Source organism: Chlamydotis macqueenii, chromosome 12, assembly GCF_036417535.1.
Source record: "Chlamydotis macqueenii isolate bChlMac1 chromosome 12, bChlMac1.mat, whole genome shotgun sequence".
Taxonomy (NCBI): Eukaryota; Metazoa; Chordata; class Aves; order Otidiformes; family Otididae; genus Chlamydotis; species Chlamydotis macqueenii.
In genome coordinates, this window is record NC_141567.1 from 13,401,996 (window position 1) to 13,427,191 (window position 25,196).

General features: G+C 36.4%; 1 protein-coding gene across 1 annotated transcript in view; it reads right to left on the reverse strand.

Annotated features, from left to right (window-relative positions):
- The window catches only part of MYO5C (myosin VC), a 36,303-nt gene that overhangs the window by 7,431 nt on the left and 3,676 nt on the right, over positions 1-25,196 (reverse strand). The window contains exons 3-34 of the mRNA XM_086757743.1: positions 24,150-24,315; positions 23,720-23,864; positions 23,165-23,321; positions 22,464-22,607; positions 21,472-21,553; positions 20,855-20,962; positions 20,201-20,307; positions 19,299-19,564; positions 18,742-18,823; positions 18,251-18,391; positions 17,009-17,134; positions 16,291-16,374; positions 15,363-15,497; positions 14,918-15,015; positions 13,324-13,410; positions 13,122-13,233; positions 12,072-12,283; positions 11,229-11,394; positions 10,685-10,831; positions 9,922-10,086; positions 9,607-9,700; positions 8,959-9,022; positions 7,521-7,701; positions 6,859-6,952; positions 5,950-6,013; positions 5,782-5,862; positions 5,226-5,406; positions 3,025-3,118; positions 2,172-2,223; positions 1,785-1,950; positions 1,449-1,536; positions 626-721 (exon numbers count right to left, since the gene is read on the reverse strand). Coding sequence (XP_086613869.1) covers positions 626-721; positions 1,449-1,536; positions 1,785-1,950; positions 2,172-2,223; positions 3,025-3,118; positions 5,226-5,406; positions 5,782-5,862; positions 5,950-6,013; positions 6,859-6,952; positions 7,521-7,701; positions 8,959-9,022; positions 9,607-9,700; positions 9,922-10,086; positions 10,685-10,831; positions 11,229-11,394; positions 12,072-12,283; positions 13,122-13,233; positions 13,324-13,410; positions 14,918-15,015; positions 15,363-15,497; positions 16,291-16,374; positions 17,009-17,134; positions 18,251-18,391; positions 18,742-18,823; positions 19,299-19,564; positions 20,201-20,307; positions 20,855-20,962; positions 21,472-21,553; positions 22,464-22,607; positions 23,165-23,321; positions 23,720-23,864; positions 24,150-24,315 — 3,985 coding nt within the window. The remainder of the gene's footprint in view (positions 1-625; positions 722-1,448; positions 1,537-1,784; positions 1,951-2,171; positions 2,224-3,024; positions 3,119-5,225; positions 5,407-5,781; positions 5,863-5,949; positions 6,014-6,858; positions 6,953-7,520; positions 7,702-8,958; positions 9,023-9,606; positions 9,701-9,921; positions 10,087-10,684; positions 10,832-11,228; positions 11,395-12,071; positions 12,284-13,121; positions 13,234-13,323; positions 13,411-14,917; positions 15,016-15,362; positions 15,498-16,290; positions 16,375-17,008; positions 17,135-18,250; positions 18,392-18,741; positions 18,824-19,298; positions 19,565-20,200; positions 20,308-20,854; positions 20,963-21,471; positions 21,554-22,463; positions 22,608-23,164; positions 23,322-23,719; positions 23,865-24,149; positions 24,316-25,196) is intronic.

The window sequence follows — 25,196 nt, forward strand, 5'->3', positions numbered from 1 at the left end:
ACTCACAAGGCTGAAGCAGGTGAGAAGAAAAGAAGGATGTTGTTTCCAAGCAGTAGTTTATATGAGTACTAATGTACATGGAAAAAATTGTCAAGTTTACTATTAATTGTAAGCTAATACTAAAAACTGGTTTGGCAGCGAGATTGATGTTGTTAAGTAAGTCAGAGGAAGGACAAAATTCCCTACAAGAGAAACATGAAAGTACAGCTCCCTTCAGTGAAGAGAATGGTATGGAAAGGACAGACAGGAGAGTAATTTGTCACATGTGAATATAAGCCCAATGACTTACAGACTTAGTAGGAGACCAGGAAGAAAGTAAATTCAAGTCTCTGGAGTGTTCTTGAGATTTATAGCTTTACAAGTGAATAAATAATAAGAAGATAATAGAGTCACTGTTAGGTAGAGTCAGACAAATTATTTTTATGCAGATAAAGCACTTCTGTATTCAAAATGACTGGCAGTAGAAAAAGAGCAATACAGAGCCTCCAAGTCGTATTGGTGGTAAGAAAGTGGACGAAAACCAACTTCGAGCATAAGTGAAATACGGCGCCTTGTAGTTTTTGTTGTAGTGTTCTACACTGAGTATCACTGGCTACTGATAAAATTTGAAGCGTTACTAAAATACCGAGGATCAGATTTTGAATGATCCTTTCTTCGTCCTCTTTTTTGTACTCCATCATTCCAATGTATTCTTTGGACAAAGTTGGCACGCGAGCTTCAGCTGTCAAACAGAAAAGCACCGTTACCTGCAGGTAAGTGTCTAAGCTAACATTCACGTTAGAAAAAAACTATTGGAGAAAAGCAGTTTTCTCTGTAATAAATGGAGTACGGGCCCTGTTCACAACAATGTTCTTAGCTTATGGTTCCAACCACTGTGAGTTAAATAACATTTCTATTATTAATGTGATTAGTTTCACTGGATTCAGTGGAATTAGTTGCATGAATAAGACAAACAAACAGCAACAGTACAGCTCTACCTTAGTCACCTCTGCAATGTTTTGAAGTGGATTCTATAGTGAGGAATTACTTGCTATATAAGAACTTTGTACAAACTAATTTACAATCAGGAACCGTCTGCCATTTGAAGGCTACTGGGAGGAGCTACTCATTGATGCAAAACTAACACTCAGTTGGCTCAGAGACAGTTTGTATGAGGGTATGTATTAACTTTTGTTGACAAAACCTCATGCCTCTGGCTTAATCTTTTATCGTATAGTCTAGGTCTCCTATGCACCCATTATTTAGCTGGGAAAAAAACATAGGAAAGGGCTTTTATATAATTTGTGTTGATGGTTCCCAAGCACTTTTTTTCTGAGGTTTTAAAATTTTTAACCCCACTCCAAATCCTATCTTTTTCTTTTTTTTTAAAATATACTTATTTTTTCAAACACATACTGAACATCCAAATCTATATTAAAAAAAAAACAAATAATGTAACAATATCTTACTTTTCTCAATAGTCTTGGTAAGAGTTTTGATCTGATCTTCCAATTTTTTAATTATTCTGTCCTTCATATCTAGTTTTTCTTCAAGGTCCTGTAATAATCAAAATCAGTGAGTTAGAGCAATCACAACTGAAAAATGTCTTCTATGCTACATGTTACTGCCGCAATTAAACAGCACTATGATGTGCTTCTACTTATATTTGGTGGAAGAAAAGTGAAATCTTCATTATCTTTTTTCTCCCCCAACAAATACAGAAAACATCCTGCCCATACTGTGATCTCTTTCTTTTTATCCTTCATTTCAGGTACAGTTTCTTAACAACAATTTAATTTCCTCACCATGTTTTCTACAGTAAGTCGAGTTGTTTCTTGCTTTATCTTGCTTTTTATTTCATCCTGGATTTCATCTTGGACCAAACCATTGCTCAGCCCCCCAGTTTCTTGGGTTGTGACTTTCCATCTCTCCTCTTCTTTTATGTCTATTTCATTCTGGGCCTCATTTGTTCTAGGAATAGATAGATAGGAAGCTTTGTGTCTTATTCTTCTTTCATTAAAGCCTAGTCGTATCATGTTTGTCCGTCATTAATTAGCTGTACACAAGGCTGTAAGGCAAATCTTACATTGGGTGTGGTGCTCTAAAGAGTATAAGTTACTTTGTCACTTTTCATTGCTTACAGTAACCACATTTCTTACATTAAAAAAAAGAAAAAAAATATATATATTTACCGTCTTTGTGCTCTATCCCCTTCTAGCTCATAATACAGCCGATTAGACATCTCTTTCATTTTTTTTTTTTTTCAGGAATAGTTAGCAACAAAACCCAAAACAAAAGAAAAAACAACAAAATCACATTTGCTTACTGTTCTGTACTAGTATTTAGTATCTATTCTTACACTCAAAATTTTGTTTCACCTAGTGAAACCAAATGACATGCCAGATACAATGTGTCAGAGAATTATCTGACTGCTCCACAGCACACAGAAGATTCTATGGGATGGGGAACTTTGACACTACAAACTTCTCGCCGTTGGCAGTAAAACTACTTGCAAAGGAAGTTGCCTAGGAAGACATTACAGATAAAGAGACTCAGAAACCTCAGCACAGTACGCTTTCCTAAATTGAGAAGAACTTTCAAACAAACAAATTTAGAAATAACTTTTCCCTCTATCTCCCACTCTGCATTTTTAAACACCCTTTGAAGTCCACCTTTGCTTTAAGTTCCAAAACATCTTTCCTTTTTATGATTTTTTCCAAAGGCCATACTCCATTGCACATTCTCAGCAAAGCCCTACTCAGTACACTTGCAGATATTCAAACCATAGAACTTAATGACCTAAAAAAGGTTAATAAAAGAAAAAACACACATACTGGCATCTATTTTATTCTTTTATAACAGAGATATAAACTACACAACACATTTTTTCATAGTGTTTCTTACATTTTACTGGTAAGAAAGTAAGTAATAAGGCAATAAAGTTATCATGTAATATTGCTTCAGCTTTTAAAAAATTCAAATACAGAGAATTCATTAAGTTCTTCTTAAACAATGGTAAGACTGGGGACCACACTGGCACTTTACCTTTCAACTTTACAGTCTGTTCTTGAAGACGGTTTTCAAGATCTAATTTTTGATTTTCAAGTTCAGAAACTTGCTGCTTAAGATCTGGGATCACCTTTTAGAGAAAAAGGAGATGTGTGTATTTCAGCACCTTCCTTCTTTCCAAATATCTGCAATAGTTCCTATGACAGTAGAAGATCTTGAACTGCACATAGTCAAAGACTGGGGAGACCCTGTGAAGGAGTACTGCTACCTGCTTGCCTAGCTTGTTCTAACTTTTTTGAAGGCATCTGCTGCTGGCCACTCTTAAAAAGGAAATAGCGAGCTGTCTAAATGTTTGGACTGGCCCAGTACTACCATTCTTCTGTTACAGTTTAAAGGAAATTACACTGTGGCTTTAATTTCCCTAGCTTAGTTAACACTGGAAAAAACTCAGTATGTTACAAAATAACTTTTTAAAAACAACATTATTATTATTAACATTATAGATTTCTTTATATTTACAATTTTAGTAACTTTGTTTTGAAAATATTTCTTCAGTTATTTTTCACTCAGCAGAAAATCAGTACGGTACGTACTCTCTTCTGGAGTAACAGCACTCCCCTCTGTTAGATGGTTTTACACAGCGCGGATAATCAGACTCTTAAACCTTGCCTGCAATTTGTTAGCGACTCATATGCCCAGCTGCCCTCTGGTGGGGAGAGCCCCAGAACGACACAAATCTGTAACCACCATAAATCCCACAGGGTTTTCACTATCAAATCACAGAACTTGTCAACCTGAGAGACAGAAACAGCTTTAAAGAGCCTTCTGAGGAAAAGATGCTAATTTCTGTCCTCTGACTACAGGGAAAGAATGAAGTAACTGAATTCTGAGCTTGGATGCCGCAGTACAACGAAAATGGAAGCTGTTTGCTGTGTGTTGACCCCAGCTGGCCAGCAGCCAGGCACCCACAGAGCTGCTCACACCCCCGCTACCCCCAACCCCATGCCCCAGCAAAACAGGGAGAGCAGAAGGGAGAAAACATCTGTGTAAAGATAAAGCCGAACATCCCCTTTCTTCTTCCCCTACCTCAGTTTTACAGCTGAGCATGACATTACATGGTAGGGGCTATCCTTCCAGTCAGCTGTCCGGGCTCTGCGCCCTCCCAACTTCTTGTCCACCCCCAGCTTAATTTGCTGAGGTGAGGCAGAGTAGGAAAAAGAGAAAGCCTTGACACTGTGCAAGCTCTATCCAGCAACAGCCAAAACACTGTCACGTTATCAGTACTGTTTTACCCACAAATCCAAACTGCAGCACGTAGGGACTGCTATGAAGAACGTTAACTCCATACCAGACAGACCCAGAACACTGTTATAATATCAACCCACAGAAAGTTACAGTATCACAAAACTGTTTTTCATTAAGTCTGAAATACCGAAAGTGTTCCATCAGAAAAAAAAATATATGGCCTGACCAAAAAAAATAGCTTTTATTTTTTAAATTACCAGACAAGAAGTTTAAATTAGGTAGGTAGTAAAAAGGTATGGTAAGCTAACCTTCTGGTGACTGCTAAACCTCAGATTATTTTTTTAGTTAAAATTCTGTGTAAATAAAAAACCTAAGTAAATACTTGTTTCTTCATTACTTCCAGTATAAAGCTGCATATCTGTAGAAATTATTATATATCCCTCAAAAGTTCCTTGCATTGTTGAGAAACTGCAAAAAGCACAACCAAAATATTTGCATGAGCTCAGCAATGGACAGCTTGGCAACATTCTGAAGTTCAAAACATCTTTTACAAAACCTGAATATTACACTACATAAGCATACAAGGGTTCAAACACATTCTAAAGACTCTCAGTGTCTCCCTCGCTATCAGCAACAGAAGTCAAAGCCTATGTGTGCACAACACACCAAGTCAAGAGTTTGTAAAATGGTATTTTGCCATTCTGTCATTAGAATCAGATCTCAATTCAGATTTCAGCAAAAGAAAAGCAAAAAAGTCTCTGTGAGGCTGCCACAGCAAGCTGTACGCTCAAACAATAAATTTGGCTGCCTCCTAACACACTACCCCAGCATGCAGGGAAAGAGCCTCTATGGATGTGCAGTCTTAGATGGCTCTATCTGTTCGAGCCTTGAGATTTCAAGGACATGACCAAAAGATATTTTGTGCCACAAACATATTTGTATTGTATTACTAAGTAACAAAAACACTTTGCTTTCCTACATCTTCATCTTACCAGGTTTTCTGAAGTTAGCCTGCTAATTTCAAGTCGAATACCATCATTTATGTCATTTTCCTCTCGAAACAATTTTTGTAGATGATTAATATCTTGACTAAGATGTTCAACTTTAAAGTTCAATCCTTCAATCTCCTTTTCATATACTTCTTTCTGAGACTGGAAATGACTTTCCAATACTCTGTTAAAAAACAAGAGAAACAACTTGGCAGATGTAGTATGACCACAATGCAATGGGTTAAGTTTCAGTACAAAGTGCTGTGGTTAACACACAGACATTCCATTACATCACCTGCGCATTAAGGGAGCTGGAAGTTACACAAGGTATCTCAGAGGAAACACATTTACCTGTCTGACACATACACACATCTCCTTGACTTAGTAAAAGTTTGTTAAAGTGATTTTAAGCTGCTCAGCCAGTCATATAAGGTAGTGTTTGTTGATTTCTTAAACAGACATTCAGTATTGCTCTGTCAAATTAGTTACTGACTGATCATTACACTTATTTTCTACATCATAGCTTGGAGTTATGAAAACACTGAGGAACTGAACTAACCTTGTAGCTTTTTTCAAGCCCTCGTAAGCAAACCACAGCTCTCCATCTTCATTTAAGTGTTCCAAATCCTCCGTGGAGAGTCTAGAATACAAGGCAGTATTCATTAGTATGCAGGTGAACGAAATGCATTTCTGAAGCTTTTTTAAAGAGATCTCTGAGCAAAATTACCTGCTTCTTACATCTTCAAAATCATAACTTTCAAGAAGCTGTTTTGTAACTTCTGACATCTTTTCTGGAAAAAAATAAAGTATATTACATTAATATTTTTCTCCGCACATTTCAAATGAAGTTTGATTACAAAAATCAAACCAATCTCTTCCTAAATCTACAAAGTTCCTTCCTAGTACTCAGCAAATACATCTGATATACTACAAGAATATGATGAGGGACTTGGTTCCACTTCTGGACATGTAAGGTGCACTAGAGAGGTATACCACCAATATTGCTTTCTAAACTCACCAAACTTTCAATGCCGAGTTACACCTTTCTGTTCCGAATCCGGACAACTGCTGGAGTTGTGTAGCTTATTTGTCATCTAGTGAGTGCCAGGTTACCACATTAAATGCTCCAGATACAGGTTTGCTCTATGACATTGTTAGCATTGAACAAAGTGCACAACAGTAGTGCTTCTTATTAAGTATCTTTTCTCAAAGATAACCCAACTCAGCAAGTCATTTAAGTGTATTTGACATTTATTGGACCTAAGGCTAAAGACAGGATGAAAAAAAACCTAGATAATGCATTGTTTCCATATTCTTGGGTACAAGGTACTTGCTAAATTTCAAGTGAGGTTTAAATTATTAGTATTGATTTTTAAACACAAAGGAGAAATGTTTGAAACCAGAGTTTCTTCAAAGGGGTACCCCAAATCTCAGTATTCAGCGGTCATTTTGTAAAACTCATCTATTGGGAGTGTTTTTTCCCCTTGCGAGTGATGGTATGAATAGAATGAAATCATTATGAGATGGGAAATACAACTGGGTTTTTGTCAAAGCTAACATGGGAGAAATAAATTTAAACTGGCCTGGTTCACATTGTACTTGGTAAGGTCTTTGAATTATCTAGTGTGTAGCTTACCCCTCAATTCTCGCTTCTGCGACTGCGCCTGCTTTTCAACATCCAATTTTTGTGTCTGCACCAGTTCAATTTCCTTTTGCAACTCAGGTATTTTCTGAATCAGACAAAAATTATAGACTGAGACAAGGAGTGAATGACAGGGGCTGAGTATCAGTTAAATCATAAAGATAATTATAATTAAGAACAAGTTCATATAGTAAAAGGCTTAAAATGTGTTGTGTTTAAAGTGTCTGGTTCTCAGGCACCAGAGCAGAACAGTAATGTGATGCAGTGAAAACATGTGCTTGTGTCATGTAATTGCCTCAGAAAAAAAAAAAAGGGACTTTACACAGAAGTAGTATTTTCAGGTTCAGTTTATAAACTAAATTGATGAAAAACTCCCTGAAGAACTAATACTGTCTTAGAAAAGGAAGAAAAAAAGATCCACACACATAAACGTATAAATATTCAGGCACAATTACTCTTCAAAACATGCATTTATTTTCTGTGAGCACTAATTTACTCATATTGTATACTACATGAAAACAATGCAATATTGTTTATCAAATACAGCTTATTAATACACTGGAGATAAAAACTTAGTGAAGATAATCTATAAATAAAACACCCACATTCTCTACTTGCTCTATCTAGCAAAGACTCCAAAATGCGTCATACTTTACCTGGGCTTGTTTTGTAAGTTGTCCTACTTCCATTTTCAAACCATCCTGAATGACAATTTCTTGCTGAATTTGATGTTGTAGCTGAGTGTTCTCTTCTTTCAGAATCTTAATTTCTCCCTTGAGCAATTCAATTTCCTTCTCATAGTCTTGCTTCTGATTTTGGAAATTTTTCTCAAGTACCCTAAAGAAGACAATGAAAAGGTGTTTTGTTTTCCTACATTCAAAACTGAAAGAGTGGGCTTTGGTTTTGTTTTAATTTGAAGGACCCATAATTACTTGTAAAAGCTATCCTACATCCTCAGAGTCAATCTACAAAATGGATGACAAGGAGATGAGAATGTCCCTGGATTTCCCTACATCTAATTCAGAGATTGGGTCTGAATTAAAGGCAAAACTGAATTTTTTCCACTTAAAGGCTAATTTTCCAACTCTTTGAAAGTTAGCCTACCTGAGCAGCTTTCCATCACGTTTCTGGCCATAGTCAGCACTGAAGAAGGACACAGCAACAGAAAACCCTGTGTCCTTCTCAGTGAAAAATTGCAAGAAGCTTTCCATTTTCTACTAGTCCCTGCTGGAATGGACTGACTTCCAACATAATATAGCTAATGGGCAAAGCAAAAAAAACTACCAAAGAAATCCTCTTAGTATAGTATGAAGTTATTTGCAGCTGAAATCAGACTCAGCTTAAACACCACACAGCTTCCAACCCTCAGGAACAGTGACTGACCACACTCTTCACAGTTCAGAAAACAGCATTTATCTGGTACCTAAGGTTCTCTGTCTTATACTGGAAAAGTTACTGGGAAATAAACACTTGATCTGAGAAAAGCATGCTGCAAAGCAACAACTATTTATTGCTAAATTATAGGATTCTTAATATTGCAAAAGAAATACCAAAAGGGGCGGGGGGGAAGTTTTTCCCCTGTATTTTTAACCAATTGTCCTTTACAAACACTGCCTCTCCTTCAAGCTGAATCTTTCAGCTCTGTCCTTTAATATTCACCTCACAGGAATTCTGACTGGCATGGCCATCAGCTGCTCTCCCAGCCCTGACTGAATTCTGAGGATATCTCCAAAGAAACCATTATGATCAGGGTTGCCTTTCAGTTCCCAGAAATACACATGAAAAAAGACAGGAAACTACAAAACCAAGAACAGTCTTAAGTCTGTTGATATAAAAATATAATTATATAAATAATAATATAATTAATTATATTTATTTATTAATACAATTATATAATTTCCTGCATGTGACACAAACGAGCATGTGCTTTTCCTCAACTGCACATTAAGTACTTCAGTACCAGCATTAATGCCCAAGAAGAATGACAGATTCTTAAGTGATGTGAGCATAATATATTTAAAGCAAGAGAAAGAAAGGCAGGGAAAGAGAAAAAAATTAATGCTGTTGCAAAGTAATAAAATTCAGATTCCATACATTCTCTGATTTTCTTCTTTTTTTACATCATTGAAGAGTTGCTTTGTGAGGTCATCCATTTTCTCTGCCAAAAAAAAAGATTTCAATATTTCAAAGACCTTCATGCAATTATGTGCATTCATTAAAACAGTATGACCACAAAAAGAAGTTTTAATAAGCAATCCTTAATGTATTTTAAGGTTGAAATTACTCTCTTAAGTGCCAAAAACTATCACAGGAAATTTTACAAGTGATGCTATAGAATAAAAAGGTTCTGAAACACCAAAGTGTTATTAATCTAAAGTATATCTGATCTCATGTGCTGCCTGTGTCCTTTGAAATTAGATTAATAGAAGCAGTATATTAAAGGAACCAAGGACAAAGTAACACTTTGAAGGAATTCATGTGTATGACACAGCAAATATAATAGGAAGAGAGCTTTTGCTACTGAGAGAACAAATTTAATTTCATTATTAAATTAAAAGTAATAGCACGACACATTCTAAGTAAGAGAAGCTTAGGATCAACCTTTAATTTACTGTAAATTCAGCATTTATATTGATTTTATTAGAACAAAAGTAATTTACCTTTGCTGAAAACCTGACTTTACGACTTTCCCCCACTAGAACTCCTTTATAACTCCCTTCAAACTCCTTTTAGTTATTGTACCTTTCATTTCCTCAGTTTTTTCTTGAAGCTTGATTTCTAAGGTCTCTTTCTGTTCTTGTAATTCTTTATTTTCATTCTCAAGTTTCAAGATTTTCTGCACACACAAAAAGCATAATATACAAATTACAAACAAGGGAGAAACAGGTCACAGAAGATCTTACATTTTAACAAGCACATATGAACTCCCTTCCTTTCCTGCCCCCCTCACAGAAGTGAATTTACTTAGTAACTCTCCAGTCATGCAGTTGATAAATCCAGTAACTGAAAAAAATATTTAAACTAATATAAAAGCACCTAGATGGCAATTAAATTTACCTGTTCACTGTCCTCTTTATATTTTTTCCCTTTCTCTTCATATATTCTCTTTTGAGCAGTTAACTTTTCAAGATCTAATTCAAGTTTCTGAATTGTATCCATGTCATCCATGTGAGTTGAAGCCAGATTGGTCAATCGTTCCAGCAAACCATGATTTTCTCTGCTCTACAATAAGCAAGGCAGGTTAAAAGAAAACAGAAAAATGCACACCTGAAATTGTTTAATAGAATTTTGAAGGAAGTACCTGACCTATTTCTGCTCACCATCCCACATCAGTCATGATTATTTAAACCAAGGATTGTTTCCATCAATTAGACTAAAGCTACCATCTTAAAGATGGTTTAGCTTGTATGGCTCTCAAAAATAAGCTGCAAAATAAACACAATATGGAATTCCCCAAAGTTACTGAATATGTTGCACGAGAGCAGTACCTCACACATCCTTCATCCTAATACAAGTAATCCCATCCAGAGATTAGACCGACTACTAAACAGTAAAAAAAAAAAAAAAAAAAAAAGTTAATTGAAGATTCTTCTCATTGGCACAACTAATCCCAAAATCTGGATGATTCTTCCTACCCTGGATGTAGGAAGAATACTAGTGGTGTATCATAAAGGACAATCCCTTACATATTCTCATGTCTTGTCAAGTGAAGTGTCAATACTGTAATTCACATAAGCCTCTAGTCAATGTGAGAGCTCTGAACAAAACAGATATGATAAAAAAAAATAGTACAAATCATAAACTGACTGGTGTCCCTCACCTGTTCGTCAATCTTTTTCTGCAGTTGCTGAACTCTGTACGAAAGCTGGATATTCAGTACAAATCGCCGAATATTCTGAAATCTACGCCTGGCGAGCCATGCACGGGCGTATTTCTGAAGGATCAGAGCTTTGTGTTCTTCAAGCATCTTTAAAATAAAATATTAACATCTGTCTGCAATTAACTATGGCTTAATCTGCATAAATTATAATATTCTGTGAATCTGCATACACTGGTTAACGACAAGGCTTCTCACAGGAGTATCAAAATACTGAAATACCCAGATGGCATTTGAACCACTGTAGTAACCACACTAAATGATCTGCATCAAGTATAAACCAGACAGAGTTCTCCGTAGCTCAGAGATTAGCTCTAAGCTGCTGTGTATCAGTATTTTTACAGTAACAATATAAGAATAGAGTAGAAGAGATGAGAAGCAGACAAGCAAAAGGTAAAGTGTTAGGGACCATTGCCCTTGTCTCCACCTTCCTTACAAAGCAATAGCCATTTCCAGTTACTGACATAAAATTTTTGACACGCTGTACCTTCCGATATTTTTTTCTTGCTAGAAATCCTCTTGTATAAGCTTGAATTGTTACAGCAGCCACATGGATGAGCTGGCAAAGTCTACGGACCAGGTAACCCCGACAGTACTTCTGAATAATTATAGCTGCCCATGTTTGCTTCAGAGCTCTTGCACTTACAGCTTGCCTTAATTGAAAAGACAATAAAGTTTACTTAAGTCACATTAGATTCCTCATGCTCATTCCCTTGGTCAGCCAAATCACACACAAAACCAAGAAGATATTGAAAACAGGCATCCTACTCTCTAAAATACAGGTTTTTCTTCACTCGAAGCGGAAGAGAGGGAATTACTCACAACCTTTGAAATCTGTTCCATGAGCCATTGTTCCAATGGCATCTTTCTGAAAATTTCAAAGCCTACATACATACAGCCATCTTCCTCTCAGCCCGCTCTGTGAATGACTGGTGCAGTTTCTCTGCTGCATCATTCCTTGTCATTGTACATACTAATTTGTAGACCCTTGTAAATTGCTCTTCCTTTCTGCTACTTGATTTCTTCTCTGGCTTTCATGCTAAGCAGTAAGCCCAAGCCAGCAACTGGGTCACTCCTCATTAGCTAAGGACTGAGCTTACAGGTAGACAGGCCTCGCAGGAATCTGGCAGAAAACATTTGTGATCTTCTTCATAGCAGCTGAACTTGAACATTTCCAAGGCTACAATTACATTCAAGAGGAAGTGAAAATACAATCTGAATCGCTCTTTCATAAAAATTACACTTCCAAATCAGCGTTGTGCGTTAGTTTGACCTTCCGTATCCCTTCAGACACTCCCTAACAGCAAACTCATTTATCAGCCAAAAGTACCGTACAGTCCGCTGCCCCCGGAAATACTGCTGTATTACGATAGCTGCTTGTTTTATGCGAAGGAACTTCTTCCGCTGCAGCCAACCTCGAACACTCTTTTGGATCATGATGCATGCGTGTCTCAGTTTATCTGATCGCAGTTTTTCTAGGTAAGCAACCTGTCCTGCTCGGAAGAAAATTTTTGTTCTCCCAAACTGATATTGGTTACAATCCTGAAAAATAAAACAATAGGTATATTAAGTTTTTAGTTTATTATTGTAGATGAGACATTCCCTTCCTTTTGTAAACTGCCACTTCAGGCAAGCTCTTCAGAAATAACATGATCTTGCTAAATAAGAATATCCTCTCTGCCAACTTTGTGGATAGGAGTATATGGGGGGAAAAATTCACTTAGCAGGAAAGAACCAGAGAATTACATCCAAAAATCACACCTTAGTGATCTCAAATTAAAGAGAGGATCTGGACTGACCATCAAGACATTGAAATCAACCTCTTCACCCCCTCCTCCAAGTCTGGTTCCTTGCAGTCAACACCACCTTTTGCTGCATGTGTCTGGCCTTGAATCAGCAAGCCATGTGAGTTTTAAGAAGTCAGGGGAGAGGCTGCTTTTAAGCTCAGGCTCTCACTCTTGGCCTGTGCCAGAGCTATGTTGCAAGTACGCCTGTGTTTGGTCTTGTACATCCCCAGTCTGAACTCAGTCCTGACATGCTGGCTTGACTGGGACCAGCCTCATCACTACAGACTTGTCTAATAAATAGGAGCAATATGCAAAACAGCGCGTTTTTAGAATACAGGTAGAATAGCTTCCATTTTACAAGTAAAGATATTAAGCACAGAGAGGTTAAATCACCTGTCTACAGCCACATCATGACTGTGTCACCACACAAGGTTATGGACTCACCAGCCTATGTGCAACACAGTAAATCAGGAAAGACAGTAACAATGCAAATATCTTTCCTATTGAGGAGTGAGATGCTACTCCTGGCAAGAGAGACCTTTTATTATTAACAGATGCTGTAACACACAACGGGTCAGTGCATACAAACCAACCTGGATTAGCCGCTGCAAAACAATCTTGCAGATTTGCTTCTTATCATTTACAGAGAGTTCCTGCTGTGTCATAAGAATGCTATAACGGCTGAAAAACTCAATGTAAGTCCATCTGGAAAATAAGAAGGTATCAAATGCAATTCATTTAAGAGACACTTAAGTATTTTTTTTTTGACACACAGAGTCTCACTGCTATCCCTACCTGGATGGGTAGCTCTGTGCACTAATCCGAATAGTTTCCAAAACACCGCATGCTCTCAGCTGCTGAGCCACTCTTTTTGAATCAAACCTAAAAAAGCAAAGTTATATTTTACATTTTTGCTGGATTTGGCATGCTGTAATAATTATAACCATTCTATTAGTTGAATTTCTATTTCTGCCCATAGGATGAAGGGCTCCCTACTTTTTATATGGTGTCTTACTTTTTTTTTTGGTATGTGATAGGGTCTACCTGGGTTTTCTTCTTCTACCTCAAAACAAAAGGAAGACTATGTTTATTTTTTATCTTATGAAAAGTCCTGTTTTTTTTTCAGTATTAACTGTGAAAGCTCATATCACCAAATGGCAAAGAATCATGCCACTCTCAGCGCAAAACATACACAGAAATAGATTCCCTCAGCAGTCTACTGAGAAACAGCTCTCTCTAGGTACTCCTTAGAACCCCGAATAATCCAGGATTTACTCATTAATATCCAGGTTCAAGATTATCAACCCAAGGCATGGAAAGAGCCTTTCCAATTCTGGACCAGAGCCCATAAGCCCACAGAGCACTACGCTACAGCCGATCCGGTAATAGCTGAGACTAGCTGACAGATTACTATATTGCTCTTTCACAAACTTACGGTAAGCTCTTCTAGTCTAATTCAGACATGTTTTTTTTTTTATTATCCAAGCCATTTTCTCCCTCATTGCTGTTACAGAGAATAATGAGGTCACACTGGAGTGATGGTGAAACAGTGTCATTTGTAACATGTTTGGCACGGACAGATTTTGCTTGCTTCAAGAAAATGAGCTAAGACATTTTAAAAAATTAATTTAGAATCAGAGTTTGCCTCTTCCCTCCTACTCAGATATGACAAATGCTTTTATTTCATTTGTCATTACACTACCTTCCAGCTAAAAGCTATATAACTGAAACTAGATTCCACATGTCTGCCCACAAACCAGACCAAAAGCTGCATCAAGGTTAACTCCTTCTTACAGTTAGTGGTTATCAAGCTAGACATAGGAATTATGCAAACTACCTGGCATATATGATTGTATTCTAACATTAAAATGATATAAAATTGTGGGAAAAAGCCCAGGCTATGTTCAACACTGCTCATACTTTTTCTGCCTTCTAAAGCTCCTCTAAATATTTCTGTGGACAGAAAGGAAGTTAACAAAGAAAACGGCAGTGGTTTTTGTTCTTTAAATATGAATTGGTGCTAATCCATGCTGCACAACAGCAAACACACCTAAACAAAATATCCATCAACTTACATCAAAGGTCAACTTATATCAAACCTTTCCCCTAAAACTGTTATGACAAATATACAAACACTAATATTCAACTTGAAAAATTTTAGGATAATGAAAGAATTTTTAAGGTATCAATAACTATTACTGAATTATTCTCTTTGTGTAAGAAGACAATATTTTTTTAATTCAGCTACCTTGAAAAGGAAAATATGTTCTGTATGGGAAGTTGTTCAACAGTAAGAATTTAGCTTACTGACATGTAGCTACTGTAAAAAAGAAAAATACTCTTTTGATTTTAAAGGTAGTATAATAGCTCACACCACTAGCATACTTACTCAAAAGGCAACTTCTCATCATTTGGCTTTATGCATCGTACATAATGAGGGGTGGTTGCGTTCAGTGTCACCATAAGTAAAGACAAAGAACTCCGGAACTAGAAAACATCAGACATAATAGTTTTGCTGATGAAACATTCAGAGCTAAGGAAAAAGCAAAATCTTAGTTTTTTAATTCTTTGTTACGGTTTGGCTGGACACTAGGAGATTTTCTTAGGGTTTAGATCTTAAACAACAGTCTTGCTGTACCTAACAGTCTTCTACGTACAAATGAAACACACCTACTTATCCCCAGACCCGGAGCACTGCACTGCGGCTGGCTCCTGCTGTACTGAAAATTGGATACTCACCATGAATAGCAACATAATACAGCACCACAGTCTCAGACTGCCCAGTACAATTCCCTGAAAGCGTAACATCACAGAATAGCACCTTTGTGTCGTACCTTACTGCCAACAGTCATCCGGAGGTGTTTGTTGGGCGACTTGAGAACAGGTCGTGCAGATTTGATGTTTATGGTAGAACTGAAAGGTGAAACGGACACTGGATTGTCTCGAAAAAAATTTGCACACAGATGAAACTAAAAGTGTGGTGAAAGAATCACAGTTAAATACTGTGTAACTGCAATAACATTTAAATAAAAACTACATCTACTAAAACATAAAATGCAAAACCCATCCATCTTAATGCTTAGGCCAGGTATTGCAGGACTTGGAAACAGATCTTTAAGCCACAAACAAACAACAATTGAAGAAATAGTTGCAATAATTCACATTTCACAGAGAAAACTCAACAACTGTTAAGTAGGCCTGCAAAAGCTATTTCAATATGAGCAAACATGGACATAAATACAGAACAGAGTTAAAAATAAGACCACTTAAGGTTGTTTTTTCACAATGTTTTTTTTAAACTAAGAATATGATTTTTTGGCCAGATCAAGTTAGCTTCTTAATAGTAATCCTGCAGTCTCAAGGCTGTAGACCTGCAAGGGGCAGGGCTTTCAAGCAGATGGGAAGTGGCAGGCACTTAGAAGACATTTGATGTTTTCCCTGCCCTGGCATTCTCTTAATCTCTCTTGAAGAATAAACAAAGGCAGCTGATAATGATAAGCCACCTATCAAAGCTACATGTAATGACACCAGGAAAAAAAAAAAAAAAAAGTATGAAGAAGTTGAATACTGTTTTTCAATCTTGTATGTTATTTTGACATTAAAACCACACACTTGTAGAATATTAATAAAAAGTAAAACTAAATTGATTCAGCATATTAAAAAAATCTTTTTAATCAAAACAAATCTTTTAAAATCAGATCTGAATGAATTCCAGTAAAATCTGGTATTCAGAAAATTAATCATTACTGATTGTTCACAAACCTTGCTCTCTTTCATGATTTCAATCAATACTTCATGTACTGTATCTCTGTTTTTTTCCAGAAATCCTTCACATTTATATTCTACCTGTGCAAACGGGTGAAATCATTAACTTTTCAGCAATGCATGAACAGTTAGTAAAACAATAATTTTTACTCTGTAATCTGTGGTGGCCGACAGGTCTTCATTAGCCTTAAACATGATGCCTGAATCGCTGCTTTTACCAGTTCCATTACAGCAAGCATACATACACGCATACTGCAAAGTCAGAAGCAGGACAAACTGTCAGAATACACAATCAGCTGCAATTTCTTTCTGCTTTCATTAGGAATTTCTTTCCTCCTCTCTTCACTGTTCTATTATTTTAAATCAAAATACCAAAAAAGGAATACTACATTTGAAATGTAAATAACTGACGCTAAAATGTGTACGGACTACAATCTTAACTACTTTATTTATACATTGCACTCTTTTTCTCCCTCTTTATCTTGATTATTTTTTAATACTATCAAATTAATTATCTTAGGCACTTCTTATGTTTAAACGGCATGTTTTGGGCAGTATTAGCAATAAATAAGTAGTACTGTGTCTTGAATACAGATTTTATAGAAGTTCCAAAGAAGCGTGGTTAATATTTCCTCTGTTTTGTAAGTTTGTTTCTTTTCTGAATGAGCTACTGCCAGAAACAGGGTGAAGTAATACTGGGTTGTTTACACTCTACCTTATCAGCAAAGTGTTGAATGATGAAAGACGTGTTTGACATCCTCGGCTTTTCAAAGAGCGGGTTTTTATTGACAAAATTATTATACAGCTTTTGAAGCCAGTTTTCATCTGCTCCATGAGGTAACTGTAAAAATGAGAAGGGCAATCTCTTTAACAAAACTCTCCTTGAGTGTTAAAAACAGCAAAACCGCTTACTAGAAAAAAATCCTGTCTGAATAATGCATCTTCAGTGAATTACGAAGCCTGATAATAGCCAGTTTTTGTCTTTTCAGAACAGCCAGTGGCTCCCTGTAACAAATCACTTTAAGAAAGAAGGTCGTATTAATGTTAATTAGAGTCAATTCTCTGATGAGTCATAAATCATTTTTCCTGCAACCAGGGTCAAGCTGATCCCTGAGAATGCTAATAAGAAGAATAACAGGTAAGTTAGGGAATATTCCCTAGTTTCTCTGATATTACTCCATGGTTCGAATTCTGAGAAGTACAACTTGCCAATATCACCAAAGCACCTCCCAGAGACCATTTTAAGAGGGGTCACCTTTCCCTGCCCTGTTCTTCACTGCCAAAGCTACTTCAATAGGTTTGGAAGCCTAAGGGAACTACATTTATGTAGAATAAAAAAATACAGATTCAGGAATTTAGTGCTACAGTCAGGAGAGAAGCACAGAGAAAAAAAAAGTAAGAATAAAAAAGAGAAAGCAAAACTGAAAGTTTGGTGCACTCAACAAGGACTTACAAAAAAGGAAAGGAAGATTGGTTTTTTTTGTAACAAAAAGAGCAATTTGTGGAATAACAGAATTGTAGAAATATTGGTGGAAGAGACTCCTGGAGACTGGGTGGTCCAAATTCCTGCTCAGAGCAAGACTATCACCAAGACTAGGATCAAGCTTTTGTTTGAACTCAAATCCGGAAAGCATCCAAGGATGGGCACCCACTGCACCTCTGCTCAGCCTGTTCTGGTACTGCACTGCCCTCACAGTGAAGAAAACTAGTTTCTGGGTTAGATTTTGGGTAAGAATCTAGTTTTAAGGTCTTAATTTTATAAGATAAAAATAGACTTAAGTGGCTTAGAATTAAAATTACCGAATACAGGTAATTTGGTATACAGGTATACTGAATACAGGTAATGAATGTTCCTTCTATGAGGAAAATGCTCTACTCGCCATTTAAAAGGAACAAAATATGGATTAACCCACAAGCTTTTTTTATGAGCTCATAAATACAAGAATTTTTAAATTACCAAGCACTCTTCATCCAGAAGTTCTAAAATTCCCATTTTAGCTTCAATAAGGTCAATGACAGGCTGGTTGTCATAGAAGTCTATTAAAGTCCATGGGATATCTTCCTTCATATATTCTTCTTGTTCAAGTTTAAAAACATGCTAGATATGTGAAAATTACAAAAATGTAAGGTTCCAATAAAGGAAGCAAATATATACAATGCGTGCATGTGCATGACTGTGACTGAATATATAAGATAGAAACAAAATATTCATATATTTTGTAGTATAGTATATGTGTCTCATAAGAAAATAAACTCAGAAATTTTCATTTATATATATGTGTGTAAATGTATGTGTATATATAAAAATACTTTTATCTATTACTGTATAGCCATTATACAGAAATATCCACAACTCAAATAGAAATAGTATTTGCTAATATTCATCATTGATAATTTCAAAACTGAAGCAAAATATGATAAAGAACTGTAACAAATAAAAGAACATACCAGGTTAAATTGCTGCTGCAGTTTTTCATTAGCATAATTGATGCAAAATTGTTCAAAACTGTTCACATCAAACGTTTCAAAGCTGAAACACATGTAAATTAAGAGGAAAAAATAAGGTGATGTCAACAGTATTGGAAGAAGAAAAAAAAATCCTTAGACATTTAAATACAAATGGTAGTATCCTTGTAAGACTTTGAAGCTATCCTAATATTTCTAAGAAAATTAAATATCCATAAGACTAATGAAGATGCTAAGGCATTTCAAAACTTCCCTAGAAGTTAGTGTTACCAGACATAACAAAGCTAAAAAAAATCCAGAGTTAAATCTAACAGTATAATATCAAAAGTTAAATTTAAATCTCATTCACAAAAAATACTAATATATACAGTTGCCGAACATTCCCACTACTCTGGATGCTAAAGAACTTACACGACTATGACCTTTTAGTAAAGCAAAACCCTCCAAATTCAATAGCAGCACATATTCAAAAGTGTCTCTTACCAACCCCAAAGAAAAGGCACAACTTAAAGTAGATTTGTTTCCAGAGATATTCTTACCCATAGATGTCCAAAACACCAATAAAAGTATGTTGTTTTCCAGGGAACTGCAAAGCCTGGTTAATTCTTTCCACAATGAAGTCAAATAAATGAGAATAGATCTTCTTCGCCAGAGCATCCCTTGCATTAACAGCCTGAGCTCTTGTCATTGGCTTTACTACAGTCTCTGAGGTGGTCATGATCTTTCGGTGGCACAACCATTGTGCCATTTTGTCACAGTTTAAATCCAGAAGCTCACAGAATATATTGAGATGTTTATCTTCCAGCTTTAAAGAAGATAAATCAATATTATTAGATTATATTTAATACTTTAAACGTTGTCTAGGCAGTGAAATCCTGGCACCACAGATATCAAACTATGACTTTTACTTTTAGACAGATGAGGGGCTCTGTTCACTTCTTCGTCTGGCAAAATATTAAGAAGAGCTAAAGCAAGAACTACTGGATAGATAGAGCTCCTTACACAGGAGAGAAAAACTTAAGACTGGATGAGACGCTTTGGATTAAGACATTGAAAGAAAAGTTACTTCAGTCTTTGTTTAGGTGTCCTTGCTTTTTAGACTTGCCTAATCTGCTGGAACCCTGAGCAGCTTTGACAATGCTCTGTCTCCTGAAGATAGTCCCACATGGCTTTTCCAACAGCTGTGAATCAATTGGATATGGGGTTCTCTTAGCCACATTTTGCCTTTTGTTCAGACTTTCTGAACTTAGGCACAAAATATGATTCGCATAAACACTCACTGTGATTATTCTATGCAGGTGAAGACGAAGAAATCTCTCAAGTGTAGTATACAGATTTATTGCTGCTCTGAGCCCCAGGTATGAGGAAAAGCTGTTGCTAAGCGACTTTTGGCACAGAATATAAAAGAAAATGCTGGTATGTGAATGAACTACTTCCTTACACTGATGGATGATCTTTCATCTCCAACAGCTGTTATCTCCACGTTGCCTAAGTGTAGGATTGCTGCCAGCATTTTAAAAACATCCATCTGAAAATCCCCCTTCAGACCTAAAAAAAAAAATTCTTGATTATTTTATGTACTCAGAAATAGTACAGTTAATTAAAATAGCACAATGCTGGATTACTTGCTTTGTTGTGTAGCCATGAATTGTATAGCATCTCTGCAGACTACAATGCAAAGCTTTGGTTCTGCTTACTTTCTGCCTGTCTGATCTGATGAGAGATTAGGCACAAATTCCTGTACCTTCCAAGCACCAGCTCAAGTCTGATTTGGCTTTCACATAAGCAATGCAGGGGCAAAGAAGCTTCCAATTCCACTTCTGTCACAGCATGTTCGCTTAAGGGCCAAGAGGACTCCAGCTCTTAGTGATTTTGACCATTAACAATGAACACCAATTGCCAACAGCCACTTGCTCTTGCCTAGTACTTTTAAAATAGATCAAGAGTGCAATGGATAAGCTATTTAAAAAAAAGTATTTTCCTAATTACTACTAAAGTTTTGGACATTTCAGAAACAAACTGTCTTTGCCCATTTCAGAAAAAAAAAATTCAATTAAATTTCCAATTTATTGAAAAGGTATTCCCAAGAATTTACCCAGTAAGGCAAATGTCTTCCGAGTCTCCACCATATTTGCTCTGTCATCAACTCCTTCTATTACTGTGCTGCCGCCCATTCTTGTGTAGTTAAATTCTTCTGCACTTTCTATAAATAAGAAGAAAAATTTGTAATGTTGGATAGCCACTTGTCCCGGAGGTCCTCTTTTTCTGAGAGAAATGCATGCGCCTAACTCTGTTAAGCTGACACAAACTGGTATTTGTAACTCTCACCAATCTTAATACTTGATCTAATAAACAAAGAGGAATGACGACTGAGTAAACATATACCTAACGTCTGCTTCTCGCAGGTGGCATTAAAGCTTCTCTGCAGTCAAATGAATCAAGCCCCTAAATTGTCATTATGGCATCTGTCACTCCAGAAAGTATTAGAATAAGATTTTAGGCACTTGATCATGCACTATTCAAGTTACTAGGGATTTGCTGCCAAGTTCAATACAAGCAGGATTAATAGCTAAGGGACTTAAAAATGCAAGTCCCATTGTAAGTCTGTGAGATTTATCCTATAAGGCACTTAATATTCTAGCATTTGAAAATCCAGTCTTCAAAATACTGCACTGCAAAAAATGAAGAGTGGGTTATTTTCTTGAGACCTACCCAATTTAAGATGCTTAAATTCAGGCTGCAGAGCAGATGCACACAATTGATAAAATATATGGTAGTTTCTCTCATTCTCTGACTGTAAATTAAAGCAAAGAATACCATTACAGAAAGAAAAGAAGAAAAAAAACAAACAAACCAACAAACAGAAAAACATTCAATATTCAACACTACTGTAAAGAGATAATGATACTTGAAGGGTAAATTCTGCCACAACATGGTTTGGCAAAGAACTTGCCCAATATTAAAATGGCACATCTTAGACTTCAACAAGAGCTTTGAAAGTGATAAATGCAAGTATACTTTACTTCCATTAGTGATATGCTGAGTTCTTTCCCCAAGGCTGTTACTCTAATAATTTCTTCAGCTTGAACAACCATCTACTAATAAGACCTGACAAATACTGTAATGAAAAATTGTGTAAAAGCACCAGCTGAAAAACTGCTCCGTGGTGACTCAGAAAACTCTCTATTTCCAAACCATCCTTCAGGCAGCAGATATATAGAAGTATTTTTCACAGTACTTAAAAAGTTACCATACTAAAAGGAAAACTTCATAAAAACAGTTTTATAAAATTAAATGCTTTTCACAGTTTTGCTCCGACACTGTAATGATTCACATGCAATAAGCGCCGGCCTTATAAATTTTCAGTCAGTTTTTTATCAAGAGTCCCTCTGCCCTATCAACGCTGTTCCTTTCCAGATACAATTGGCATGTGTTACTCTTGTGACCGAAAATAACGGATTTCTCAAATACCTCTTGCACTTATCTCAGGGAATTGTCCCAAAGATACATTCTCCACTTAACATAAGGAAGAACAGGGAATAAATTAGTTTCTTATTATAAGTAAGATTAGCTCCTATTAAAAAATAAATCAAATGCTGATTAGACACACTATTCAGAACTTCACAGAACATTTTCTGTATGGAACTAGTAAAGAATAGTACATTAGTAGCTACATTGACTGTTTTTAACTTTATTTTACCCACCTGAAAGACAACTCTGGATTTCTCAAGCAGGTATGTTCTCATGTTAGCCCCAATGATTTGGTAACTCTGATCAAAGCTGATTTCAGTGTATTTTCCAAATCGACTGCTATTATCATTCCGTGTGGTTTTTGCATTGCCAACAGCCTATAAAAATTACAAGCTTTTAGAATTTGTTTTACTTGCGTCTTTCATTAAGAATTACTTTCGCTAAACATGACTCAACTAGAAGTTCCTAAAATCAGAGGTGCTCAAGGATCAGTCTTGTCATTGAGCTGTGAGATTTAAATTTTGAGGCCCAAGTTTGAAGATAAGCCTCAAGTCAAACAGTGTAACGCTACATAAACTGAGAATTAGAGAAAGTACGTTTTCACACCATAAGGAACCTCAATTTGTTCCTATTCCAATTAATAAAAACAAACAAACAACTTATTCAGTATTGTTTTCTCATCATCTAATTAACAGGATGTGGTCAAATGGATGTGGCAAACCAGTGCCTTCAAGGGGCCACTGGTAAATTATGCAGAACCTGGGTGTTCCTGAAGCTGACTACCGCTTTCCATCAGTAACATTCAGAGGCTAAGCTTCTCATTTAGATACCTAACTTGGGCAGCTAAAACACCCCTGAATATTTCAAACACAGATTCCCAGCAGCTCCCAGAATTCGATGAGCACAGACGTGACAGATTCTCTCTGAAACTCACCTCAGTTATGGGATTGGATGCCAATACTTTATCCTCCACATGTGCATTGCCGCTTGACTTACTCACAGTGGCAAAGTATCTCATAGTGTATCTTGCAGACACAGTCTTTCCAGCTCCTGATTCTCCACTGACTATAATAGACTGATTTTTGTTATTTCTAAAACCAAATAATCAGACAGTTTAAATCAGATGTGTCTAAAATGCACGTATAAACATAAGAATTACATACCTGAAACAAATGTATGAAAACACAGCCGTGGTCAACGCTCATATCAGTTCCAGCTTTCATCTGTTCTCCTACTCCTCTTTGGTTGTAACCTCTGGGCTGAAGTTATTGCTATTCACTCAGCTAAGACAGCATTTTGCCCCTCATCAAGAATTAACACAGTGCTAGAAGTTCCTCAGCTGGCTAAGGAATCATTCCTCCTCTAGTTAAGTTAATCATTCAACGGCATTCTTAACAGCCAATGGCACAAACACAGTGAAATTAAATTACAATTAACACTGCCACCAGACTTCAAGTTTTATTTATGGACATTAAGCAACATACTGAACCTTGCCATTTGCTTGTACGCTTCTTCTGCCACAGCAAATATATGTGGATCCATGTCCCCCATGTTTTGCCCACTGTATGCATGGATGATAGCATCTCCATATATTGGCAACTGTTTATAGGGGTTTATTGCAACCAAAATTATTCCTACAACCAAGTGCACAAAACAAAAACAAAATATAGGTTAGTTCACGGAAATGCCAGGTTTTGGCAACAACAGTTAGACTTGTACAAAGTAGCAGTATTTTCTAAACTAGACAGGAGATCCTGATCAACAAACAAGTCTATTCTCAAACAAAAAATGAGTTAATGTGAACAAGTTAAAACACACTCGAGGAAAACATCACCCATATCATACTGCAAACTAACCCAAGATTTTTTTCTTTTATTTTAAGAATTTTTTTTTTAGACTCTGCATTTTACTGAGCTTACCACTATAGGTGTAGATAAGCTTAGACTCCACGAAACGAACTTTAAGATTGTGTAGAACAGCTGGTTCATGGAGATAGCTAAGCGCAGTGAGATCATTCTCACCAACAAGTATGTCAGGATTTCGTAGGGGTGGCAAAGCAGCTGGATCAACAGGGTAATTCAGTTCCTGTCAACAAAAATTACTTGAAATATCACAAAATGCATTATGCTTGCATATACACGAGTTTATCTTCTACCTTTACACGAAGTTACAGGGTTGACGGAGCCCTGTCTGATCTTGTATTTCATCAGTTCCATATATCCCACTGACCTTAGGGGAGCTGGAGATGACGAAAGCAAGATGGGGCTCTTCTTTGTTTATTAAAAAGAAAGCTACATTCTCCGTATCTACATTATTTTGTATTGAAATCCATAAAATTGGGAAATGTGTTTAGCTCTCTAAACAAAGGCATGTTTCAATTACAGATGAAAACGGCAGATCAGCTGCAACTGAATGGTAGTAAACACCTGGTCAGAACTTCAGTTAGTTCTAAAACTATCCTCACTTACGACCCTTCAGTTTTCTTTACACACTTGTGTTTCTTTCAACAAATCCATTTAATTATACATTTAATACTTGTCTTTACAGAACAGGAACTTAGAAATACAGCAATACTGTTTTGAAAATACTAAATCTGTAAAGAACTCAGGTACTAAAATTAACAGATGTTACATAAAACAACAATTTTAGGAAAAAAAAAAGCAACATCTAGCTCTGAGAGAGGTAACTATGCCTGCCCTGCACTTCTGATTTACTTTAACTTGAGTTTCAGTGCTTGTTTCAAAAGTGAAGTGATCTTTGAGGTATGTGTTCTGTACTAATGTTACACAGATAGTAGAATCGCACTCCATATTTTTAGGTAACAGCTGTTTACTGTACAAATTTCAGTATGATAAAATCCTGTCGCTGCAGGGTTAGCATAACTGGAAATACAGACGAGCCACGTAGATCCCGCAATGGTGACTCCTATGTTTCTATGTAAACATATCTCAGCAAATCCCACAATA